The sequence below is a fragment of the Empidonax traillii genome, unplaced genomic scaffold (assembly GCF_003031625.1).
Source record: "Empidonax traillii isolate 1590-97213 ecotype Southwest subspecies unplaced genomic scaffold, ASM303162v1 scaffold104:size2570737, whole genome shotgun sequence".
NCBI lineage: Eukaryota > Metazoa > Chordata > Aves > Passeriformes > Tyrannidae > Empidonax > Empidonax traillii.
In genome coordinates this window covers 586,598-597,196 of record NW_020955297.1, presented here as the reverse complement: position 1 = coordinate 597,196, position 10,599 = coordinate 586,598, and the positions used below count along the sequence as shown (strand labels likewise).

Below are 10,599 nucleotides of genomic sequence, written 5' to 3'. Positions count from 1 at the left end.
CAGCAGCGGGGCCCGATCCAGACCGTGCCAATCCGAGTGTGTCCCCAGTGCCACAGCCAGCCCCCGGCCCCACCGCCCGACCCCGAGCCCCCCAGTGCCTCGCGCCTGCAAACGGGCAGCTCCCACCCCGGGGGAAGCCGCCATGGGCCTCCGGGGCGGACACGGGGCCCACGGCATGGGGCGGAGGGGAGGCGGTCTTGCTCTGTAAATTTATTCACACTGGGGTGCCCCGCAGTCTCCACCCTTGCCCATCGCTGCGGGGACAGGCAGAGGATGGGGGGCTGGGCTGGGGGCTCCGGGGGGATGGTCCAGGCCCCTCCGGGAGATCACTGGCAGGTGTTGTAGATTTGGACCTGCTGGTTGATGGTGTCCAGCACCTCCCTCATTCTGGCCTCCAGCCCACCCAACTGGGCTGCCTTGGCGTCCAGCACCCGCTCGTTCCGCTCGTACTCCTCCTCCAGCGCTGCAGGGACAGGGGGGACATAGGTCAGTCCGGTGCCCTGCCACTGCAACCCCCCGGCCTCCTGCCCTGGCCTCACCTCGCAGCCGCTGCAGCTTGCCCTGGGCGTCCTGCAGCAGCCCTGCGGCCTCGTCCCGCAGCTGCTGTGCCCGACTGCCCGCCTGCCGCGCTCCCTGTGCCCGGTGCTCCACCAGCTCCTGTGCTGTGCGGTACCGGTCCCGCAGTGGCCCCTCCAGCACCTGCAGGGCAGCAGGGCTGGTCAGCGGGACCCTCGGGGTACTCCTGTTGCCTTCTGTGCCCCCAGTCACCCACCTGCTTGGCCTCGCCGGCGCGGTCCCGTGCGGTGCTTGCTGCCTCCTGGGCGCGCACGGCTGCCAGGCTGTTGTTGGCACGTTTCACCTTCAGGGCGTCTGTCTGTCTGTCCAGGAGCCCAATGTGCTCCATGGCGCCTGCCAGCTGCCGCTCTGCACTCCCTGTCTGGGTCTGCATCTGGGGAAGAGCGGCACAGCGGACTGGTGTGGTCAGAGCGCCTGCACGGTGGGGATGGGGCCCTGAGCATTCCCACGGGGCTGTGGTGGCGGGGACAGGGCTCTTACCGTGCCGAGTGCTCTCTCGCTGTGCTGGATGTCACCGGCAGCCTGCTGCAGTGCCTGCTCAGCCATGCCCTGGGCCTGCTGCGCCTCCTCCAGCGCCTGCCGCACCGCCTCGGCTGTGCCCCGCACACCTTCCGCCCGCGACCTACAACCAGATGGCAAGGTCTCAGCACCAGCCTGGCCTGGGGGGTTCTGGAGGAACTGTGCCCCCATATCCCTGGGCTCACCTGGCCCGCTGGGCATCCTGCAGCAGCTGCCCAGCCCGACGCACATCACCAGCTGTTTGCTCCAGGATGGCGTCCACGCTGGCCAGGCTGCGCACCCGCGTCTTGATCTCCTCAGCCAAGCGGTGGATCTGGGCCGGGGCAGCCGGGAGTGACAGCTCCAGCACCCGGCTGGCGACCACCTCGATGCTCTCGGGGTCAGCACCCTCCTCTGCGGGTGGGAGCAGTCAGTGTGTCCCCTGAGGCACCCCAGGATCGAAGGGACAGGCAGACCAAGCGGCAGAGGGAAGCAGAGGGCAGGGGACAGGAGATGGTTGGAGGGCACGGGATGGTTGGGGTAAGGCAGAGACCATGCAGTGCAGTGTGGGGCAGGGGTGGCACAGCCACAGCGTGGGGACCATGCAGTGCGGTGCGGTGCAGGCTCAGTGCGGTGTGGTGCAGGTGCAGAGCCCCACAGCACTGGGCAGGGGGCCCAGCCTTCCCGGCATGCCGGCACTCACGGCTCAGGAAGGCCTTGACATGGCTGATTAGCTCCCGCAGCTCCTTGTTGGAGCTCTCCACTTGGGCCCTGGTCTGGTTCGCCTTGTCCAGGGCTGCCTGTGCTCGCATCCGAGCCTCATCCGCCTTCCCTTTGGCCTCGGCCACCTGAACATGGGCAGAGACCCTCGGTGCCAGCCCCAAGGGCTGAGGGACATGGCTGTGCCACCTGCTCCCACCACTGCCTGTGTGCCACACACCTTGTGGGAGAGCTCAGCCATGTCGCTGGCAGCCTGCCGCAGCTCCTCCTGGGCATGGTGTGCCCGGTCCAGCGCGCTGTCAGCCTTGGACACGGCTCCACCACAGCTCAGACCCCCACAGCGTCGTCCCCCATCCTCATCCTGGCACCCAGCACCCCCACAAGGGCTCTCGGCGCAGGGCACATTGCCCACCACACCACAGACCTGCAAGACAGCATGGGATCAGGGCAGCTCTGGGCGCCGTTCCCCTGGGCTCCTCCCTGCCTCCCACCTTCTCATTGAGAGGCTGCAGGCTCAGTGCCTGTGCCCGTTCTGCCAGGTCCATCAGTGCCCGCCGACTGGCTGCATTGTGGCGATTAAAGTCATCCCGGTGGCTGGCCAGGAGCTGCTCCGTGCGGTGACGGGTGGCTGCCGAGGTGCTGACAGGGCTGGGCACGGCACGGGTAGAGGTGTCTGCCTGGCGCTCGGCCTCCCGCGACTCCCCAAAGAACTGACGGATGCTGTCATAGGCACCTGAGGGCAGCAGGGGCAACTGTCAGACTGCTGACCACAGCCCCACCACCCTGGCCTGGCTCTGTGGTGTGGCTCACCGAGGAAATTGGAGGTCTTGAGGGCATGTAGCCGCTGCTCCAGGTCCTGCAGGCTGTGGTTGAGGGCACGGGCACCCCGGTCAACGGCGTTTAGCACGTGGCTGGCGTTGAAGTTGGCGTCCTGAGCAGCTGTCAGCTCCCCCTCCAACTGCGTCAGCCTCTCTGTCGCCTCCTCAATCTGCCGCCTGCAAGGGAAAGGAGTGACCACCCGCCCCTGGGGCCACCACAGGAGCCATGCCCAGTGCTGAGTGCTCACCGCAGCCCCTCTGTGGCATGTGTCAAGTGGGCGGCGGTAGCGGCGGTGGCATTGCGGGTGGCCACCACGTCACGCACGGTGGCCAGATTCTGCTCCAGCTGTCGGAAGGTGCCCTCAAAGGCGCCGGCGGCCCCCGTGTGCTGCAGGAGGCTGGCCCGCTGTGCCAGCGCCCGGGTACGGGCAGCCAGGTCCTGCACCACACGGTCCCAGTCCCCGAAGCAGGGGTGGCAGGGCTGGCAGGCAGGGAAGGTACCAGAAAACCCTCGAGCACACTGGTCACAGCGGACTCCAGAGACGCCAGGCCGGCAGTCGCAATGGCCGCTGCTGCGGTGACACTGGGTACTGGCTACACCACGGGGGTCGCAGTCACAGGCTGCAGGGAGAGTGGTGTCAGTGTGCCATGTGGCCCGCTGTAGTCCCCCCACTGGCACCGGCTCTCACCTCGGCACTGCTGCCGTGGGTCACCCCAGTGGTGCTCCTGGCAGTCGGTGCAAGTCCGGCCTCCAAAGCCTGGCCGGCAGGAGCACTGCCCTGTGAACTGACAGACACAGAGTGGCCGGGGCTGGCACTGCTGCAGGGCACTCCCAGCCCCATCCCATCCCCCTGTCCCTTATCCCTGTCATGTCTCACCTGGTTGCAGGCAGGTGACAGCGCGTGCTGGGGGTGGCAGGCACAGGGCTGACAGCCCTGCCCACTGGCCAGGTTCCAGAAGTTGGGACTGCAGCGGTCGCAGCTCTGACCCTCCACATTGGGCAGGCAGTGGCACTGCCCACTGTGCCTGTCGCAGTGGCACTGCTGGGGCCCACAGGTGCTGGCATCAGTGCCCAGGGGGTTGCAGGAGCAACCTGGAACCAACAAGCACTAAGTGGGAACAGGGACGGGAGGAGGATTGGGAGGGGATGGGGACAGGGTGAGGACAGAGATGGGGATGAAGCTGAAGACTGAATTGGGGAAACAGGCATGGATGGGATGGTGATGGATAAGGGTGAATGCAGGATGAAGACAGAGAATGGGCAGGGATAGGATGGGGACTGGATGGAGCTGGGAGGGATGAGAGCAGCATGAAGACCAATGATAGGGATGGAATAAAGATGGGACAGGGTCAGGATAGAGATGGAATAAGAACGGTATTCCAGACAGATGGGGATGGGACAGATGGATGACAGAGGGGATGAGATGGCAGTAAAGACAAGAATGGGCATGGCATGAGGATATAGATGGGATGGGACAAGTTGGGCATGGGGACAGGGATGGGGCCACAGCGCTGGGCCTGGACAGAGGAGACAGCTGAGAGCTGCAGGGATTCCACAGCACTGTGCACAAGGGCAGCCCTGGGTGCACATACTCCCCAGGGACATGCCAGTCACTGGGGGCAAGTCTGTCTCAATGTGGCAGTGGGTACTCACGCCTGCAGCTGTGCCGTGTGGCATCTCCATAGTAGCCGGGCTGGCACTCAGCACAGTGTGGCCCTGCCGTGTTGTAAAGGCAGCGCAGGCACTGCCCTGTGCGCCGGTCACACGCCTCCGGGTCTGTCACATCAATGTTATCGTGGCACTGGCAGGGCAGGCAGCGCCCACCAGGCTGCAGCGGGTCCCCATAGTACCCGGGGGCACACTCATCACAGCGGGGACCTGTGGGCACAAAAAGCTGGGCAGTCCTGGTGGTGGGGGACTCCTGAGGGCACTGAGCATGCTGCAGGGACACTTACCTGTGTACCCGGGGCTGCAGTGGCAGACAACCTGCTGGGAGCGGCTGTCCTGGTAGCAGGAGGCGGCAAAGTGGCGGGGGGTGCTGGGCCCATCAGGACAGGGGCAGGGCCGGCAGTGCTGCCCAGAGCCCAGCGCTGGGTTCCCGAAGTGCCCGGCTGCACATCTGCAGGCAGCAAGTCAGCAGGGACCGGGGCTGCTGGCAGCACCCTGCCCTGATCTGGGCACATACCCCACCTACCTCTGGCACCTCTCCCCGTCTGTGTGGTCACGGCAGCGTAGGCAGCTGCCCGTCCGGGGGTCGCAGTTCTCAGCGTGCCCATTGCACTGGCAGGGCCGACAGAAGGGGAAGCCCCAGTGGCCAGGTTGGCAGCGGTCACAGCGTGGGCCATGGGCACCCTCACGGCAGGGGCACTGCCCTGTGATGCTGTCGCAGACAGTGCTCACTGAACCCTCGCGGCTGCACTGGCACGCTGGAAGGCACAGTACCCACGGTGTCTGCCTCTGGGCTGCGGAGAGCATCCCTCCCCAGCACCCCAGCCCTGGAGTGCTCAGGCTCCTTGCCCATCTGGCACTCACGTCGGCAACCGCCTGGCCCAAAGCCGAAGGTACCCGGGAAGCAGCGGTCGCAGCGCCGTCCCATGACGTTGGGTTTACACTGGCATTGCCCGCCCTGGGGCTGGCACTCAGCACTGAGCGAGCCCTGAGGATCGCAGAGGCAGGCTGCGGGCAGAGAGCGGGGTCAGTGTCAGCTGCCATGGGATGAGGCTTAGGTCAGGGCACGGGGCTGTACTCACGCAGCGCCCCATCGTGCAGGATGGCTGAGAGGCTGTGCAGGAGGCTGGAGCAGGGCTCGGCAACAGGCGAGGGCCCCGCAGCGTGGAAGGTCTGGGCACAGCGGTACCGCTCGAAGGTCTCCCGGCGCTTCATGGAGCTGGGGTCACCCGCAATAAACATCTCCAGCGAGGAGTAGCGAGGCAGGAGAACCAGCTGGGGGGAGAGTCAATGGAATGTTATGCCCCTCTCCTCCCATGTTCCCCGTTGTCTGCATCCTGTCCCCCTGAAGGGTTGCTGTCCCTCATCCCGCTGCCTGTCTGCCCCTCACCGAATCAATAAGCACACTGGCAGTGGGATCCTTCTGAGCAGCAGCACAGCCCAGCTCCAGGCGGATGGTGTAGGAGACACCCTTCTCCAGACAGACAGGCTGGGGTAGCACCACATACCTGGTGGCAGCAAAGCAGAGCAAGGGTAGCTGTGTGCCTCTGGTGAGCCCCAGCACAGCCCAGCCTCAGCAAGACACTCGCCTGGCACCAGAGGGGAGGCTGGTAGAGAGCTGGTCGTCAGCTGGGATGGTGTTTCCACAAGGGCTGCTGGCAGAGACAGGGCTGGGGCGCAGCACCCTCAGCCTCACCTCCTGCCAGGCCTCCGGGTGCTGCCAGGAGAGAAGGGGCAGTGTCAAAAAGCTTCACTGTCTGGCACTTCCTAGCACCACCTCCCAATTTGGCAATACATCCCATCACGAGCTGCTCACCTGGGGCTCATAACGGATTATCACATCGTACTCGGTGGAGAAAGGCACGTCACTCACATGAAACTCCAGCCAGCCACCTTCCAACATGCGGGCAAAGCCTGTCCCCGTCCATGAAGCCGGGCGGTCTGTGGGGGGCTCACGCTCCACCACTGAGCCCTGGTGCAAGTGGGGGTTGTGAGATGGGACACTAAAAATTGCCTTGGCCAGCAGACACTGCTCTGCCCTGGACAGGCAGACCACCATTGGCTCGAGGACCCTGCAAAGGGGCACCCCTTGCCTGATATCCTCCCCAGGGACACTTTCATGCCTTACCTGATGCAGCCGAGCATCCTCAGCCTCGTAGGTGTAATGGTCCAGGTTGATGCGGTAGAAACCAGGCTCCACCTGTTCACACTGTCGTCCCATCATGTGGCTGCGGCACTGGCACTGCCCTGTCTCCATGGCACATCTGGTACCCCAGCAGCACCATCAGCCCTGATGCTGTCAGGGATGCCCCTTGCCCCCTGTATCCCCACAGAGACTCACAGGTTGTTGCGGGCACCTCCCTCGTCACAGTCACAGGGCCGGCAGCCCTGGAGGTCATGGCTCAGCCCCCAGTGCTCGGGCTGCAGAGGGCAAGGGTGTCAGGGAGTGCCCAGCTGCGATGCTACAGCACCGAGAACTGTGCACGGGCCCCAGCACAGCCCCACTCACCAGACACTGGTTGCAGCTGCGCCCGGTCACCAGCCGCTTGCAGAAGCACTCCCCGCTGACAGGGTCACACCGGCTGCCATCAGCCACAGTGCCACGGGGGTCACAGTGGCACCCTGCATGGAGAGCCAGCAGTGTCCAGCAATGCCAAACCACAAACCAGACCCCAGGGGGTGCCACACCGGTACCTACGCTGGCAGCCCCGTGGGTTTTCGGTGCTGAGGCCGAAGAAGCCGGGTTTGCAGCGGTCACAGCGGGAACCAGCCACGTGGTCCTTGCAGCGGCACTGCCCTGCAATCAGCCCCCTGGCTGGGTCATCAGCTCCGTCACACAGCCCACCGTCCAGAGAGCCCTCAGGGTCACAGTCACAGGCTGAGGGTGCAAACAGAGTCAGCACCAGGATCACCACACCACTACCCTGCAGAGCCTGTGCCACATCCACAGACCCCGGCACCGACCTCGGCACACCGTGGGGTCCCGCAGGTCCTTGGTGGGGTCCTTGTAGTAGAAGGGTTTGCAGAGGTGGCAGCGGCGGCCCATGGTGTTGTGCTGGCAGTTGTCACACACAGCCCCACTGGTGTTCCCCGTGGCCAGGAACACGGCCATGTCGAAGTGGCACCGCCGCGAGTGCTCGTTGCAGTCACAGCCTGCGGGGACAGCACTGCAGCATGGCATGGGGCACCCCAGCCCCCACCTGGCAGGTAGCACCTGCAGAGCAAACTTCCCCAGTTTGGACTCCCCTTACCCTGATATGCAGCCACCACAACCTCAAACCTCCCCAAACTACAGCCTGCAGCACCCAAAAACCTCCCAGCCCCTCTGCAGGATGCCACCTTCCACTCGACCACATCCACCATGCAGCATCCCAAACCCCCGGCACAGTGCAGCCTGCCAGCCCCAACACCAGGATCACTGTGCCAGGAGCCAGTGCCAGCGTGGGCACTCACGGCGACAGGCGTTGGTGCTGGAGCCCTCGGCCGGGCGCCAGGGCAGGTCGTGGTAGAAGTCCTCACAGCGCTCGCAGTTCAGCCCCTGCGTGTGGTGCTTGCAGACGCAGCGCCCGTGCACCTGCCAGGATGCCACAGTCAGGGGCTGGAGAACCAGGCAGCGCAGCTACCCAGCTTTGGCAGGGCACACGGGGCTGGCTCGCCCTACCATGCCGTCGGTGCTGGCGGGAGCCCCGCTGAGCGGGGCGCACTCAGAGGCGTGCCCGTAGCAGAAGCAGTTCCCGCGCATCACCAGCTCGTACAGCGCGTAGTAGTACTTCTCCCGGATCTCCCGCCGCGAGTCCAGCAGGTTGTCCCCCAGCGTGTGCAGCTTGGTGAGGTTCACCCGCAGGTTGGTGACACGCAGCAGGTCTGTGGCAGGGAGAGACCTGTGTTGGCGTGGCGTGGCCAGGCACATACATGCACAGCTCACCTCTGCCAGGCACAGCGGGGCTGGGCTGTGCATGGCATAGCGGGCTGTGGTGGTTCAGAGGAGCTGGGCATGGCTTGGCTCTGTTGGGTATGGCTGGGGTGGGCCAGACCACCATATGGATGGCATGGGGTGTCTGTGCAGGGCTGCTGTCCAGGCTGGGCTGTTGGGGTTTTTTACAGCAGAGTGTATTGGCCCAGGGCTGTGCATGGTTTGGCTCACGGACATGTGGTTGCACGTGGCCAGGCTGGGCTGTACGTAGCTGCGGGGATTCAACTCCCATGCACGTGGCTGTGCACAGTCTGCCTGTGGGTGGGCCAGGGCTCTGCACACCCCAGCAGAAGCAGGCTGGGACCCCACCAATGCAAAACAATGCCCTGGGCACAGCACCTTTACGGGTGGTGGGACACTCACACTGGGGGTTGTGCTCAGGAGACAGCTGTCCCCAATGGACGCAGCCTGGGGGCCCTGGCAGGAAAGGACAGCTCCCCCAGAACTGCAGCTTCCCAGAAGTCCTGCCCTGCAGATTCCTCCCCTCCTGCTCCCAGTCTAAATTTAGCCCTGGGTGATTAACCCACTGCATCTTGTGCCCAGCATGACTCCCCATCTTGCACCGCGGCTGCTGCTCAGCACTGGGTGCATCCATGGCACAACCATCCCCCTCCACTTGACCCAATACAGCCTGACCTTTAGCTGCTCCCACAGGGCACGGTGCAGGAGGGGCCCAAGCACCCGCTGGATCAGGGCTGATCAGGGCTGGATCAGGCCCTGACCCCACTGTGAGGCTCAGAGCAGGGAGAGAACAGCCAAAATAGCTGCGCCCAAAATAGAGCAGCCAGGCAGGAGCCCAGGGCTGGCGACTCACTCTGGATGGCGGGGCTGTAGGGGTCCTGGATGGGGATAGCAGGGTCCAGCACTCGGTAGATCACCTAGGGAAAACAGCAAGGTGGTGAGGGGAGAACATGGGGTCCCTCAACCCTCCTGGAGTGCTGCTGGGGCCTCACCTCCCCCTCAGTGGAGGGCTCGATGTCAGAGTAGCGGGACTCGCAGACGACATCATCGATGCGGCGCGGGGGCCCATGGGGGACGTGGGGGAAGGAGGCAGCGCAGTCATAGGCGAAGTAGCGATAGACCTTCCAGGTGCGCCCAAAGTCGGCCGAGCGCTCCACCAGCATGGCCGCGGGGCGGAAGGTCTGCAAGACACCCAGGTGGGATGGGGGCCAGCCCCACAACCTCCAGGGACCTGTCTCATCCCATCCCAGCCTGGGTACCCTAAATGTTGGGACCCACCTTGAAGGTCATGATGAGATGGGTGAAGTGGAACTCGGCCTCCAGGTCCAGCTGGATGCTGACATGCTCCACGCCTGGGGATGACAGGTGTGATTGGTGGGAGCACTCACTTGTGGCTCCCAGGGGCTCATCCCCCCACCCGGCCGTGGTCCAGGGGTGCGGTCGTGGCCGCCAGCTGAGTCACACTTCCTCAGCGTGGGAGGAAGGGAAAGAGAGCCCCCCGGGACAGGACAGGATGCCCCGCCATCCCCACCCACTGCTCACCATTCTCCGACTGCCACCAGGCTTTCTTGGGACGGGGGGCGAAGCTGGTGACCACATTCTCGATGCGGTGGCTGTTGGTGTTGGTGCGGGCATCGTAGGGCCGCCGTGAGTCGCAGATGAAGCACTTTTTCTCCTCCTGCGAGTGGGAGGCTCAGCGTGTGTCTCTAGCCCTGTCCCGTGACCCACATCTCCGTCCGGTGCCCCCAGTCCCGTCCCACTCACCTGGAGGTGGCTGACGATGCAGTAGGGCTGGGGCCGGCGCAGCCCGCAGGTGGAGGTGGCACTCAGGCTGGCGGCTCGTCCCACCAGCAGGTCCCCGGTGGCCGGGTAGCAGCTGCCGCGGGCACAGCCCTGGGGGGAATCGGGGGCCAGGGCCCTCCCCAGCCCTGCGGGGCGGCGGGTGGCTCAGGGCGCAGTGGGGCGCAGGGGGGGGCCGGGGTCAGGGCTCCCCCCGCCGCGCCCGGGGCCCCTTCCGCGGTCGCCCGGAAACGGAGCGGCGGGGCCGGGCCGGACCCCGGCACCCACCGGCCCCGCTGGGCGGGGGGCGCGGACTCACCGGCCAGCAGAGGCAGCAGCAGGAGGGCGGCGGGGCTCCGCTTCGCCGGGCTCCGCATCGCGGGGCGCGACGGGGCGGAAAGGGGCGCAAAAGGCGCGCAAAGGGGGCGCTCGGCAGGTGCCCGGCGGTCCCGTCCCGTCCCGTCCTGACTCGCCGGTTCACGTACTCGGTCCCGTTCCCAGTCCTGTCCCCGGCCCCGTCCCGGTCCCTCCCGGCCGCTCCGAACTGGGCGGCAGGCGCAGCGCTCGGGGCTGTGCGGAAAGCGCGGGGCGGATCCCGGCCGGAG

General features: G+C 65.7%; 1 protein-coding gene across 1 annotated transcript; it reads right to left on the bottom strand.

The window, feature by feature from the left end:
• Window positions 1-193: 193 nt before the first annotated feature.
• Window positions 194-10,527, bottom strand: LOC114056781 (laminin subunit beta-2-like). Its single transcript, XM_027882262.1, has 33 exons — window positions 10,314-10,527; window positions 9,980-10,143; window positions 9,758-9,893; window positions 9,494-9,567; window positions 9,208-9,396; window positions 9,069-9,132; window positions 7,943-8,145; window positions 7,735-7,855; window positions 7,246-7,434; window positions 6,980-7,159; window positions 6,791-6,903; window positions 6,623-6,702; window positions 6,410-6,545; window positions 6,098-6,253; window positions 5,871-5,998; window positions 5,672-5,789; window positions 5,364-5,556; window positions 5,146-5,289; window positions 4,808-5,039; window positions 4,569-4,732; window positions 4,267-4,491; window positions 3,491-3,705; window positions 3,302-3,398; window positions 2,861-3,233; window positions 2,605-2,789; window positions 2,286-2,527; window positions 2,015-2,218; window positions 1,778-1,922; window positions 1,281-1,488; window positions 1,057-1,198; window positions 773-949; window positions 540-699; window positions 194-463 (listed from the first exon to the last, which is right to left on the bottom strand). The coding sequence occupies exons 1-33, from the start codon at window positions 10,369-10,371 to the stop codon at window positions 327-329; spliced, it is 5,352 nt and encodes a 1,783-aa protein (XP_027738063.1). The 5' UTR covers window positions 10,372-10,527; the 3' UTR covers window positions 194-326.
• Window positions 10,528-10,599: the final 72 nt, after the last annotated feature.

Excerpts from the sequence above, each read along its gene's own strand:
- LOC114056781 (XM_027882262.1), bottom strand. The coding sequence starts at position 10,371 with ATGCGGAGCCCGGCGAAGCGGAGCCCCGCCGCCCTCCTGCTGCTGCCT. Across the intron at positions 6,703-6,790 it reads GCAGCTGCAACCAGTGTCTG|CCCGAGCACTGGGGGCTGAG; the intron begins GTGAGTGGGGCT and ends TGCCCTCTGCAG. Across the intron at positions 3,234-3,301 it reads CCCACGGCAGCAGTGCCGAG|CCTGTGACTGCGACCCCCGT; the intron begins GTGAGAGCCGGT and ends CTCTCCCTGCAG.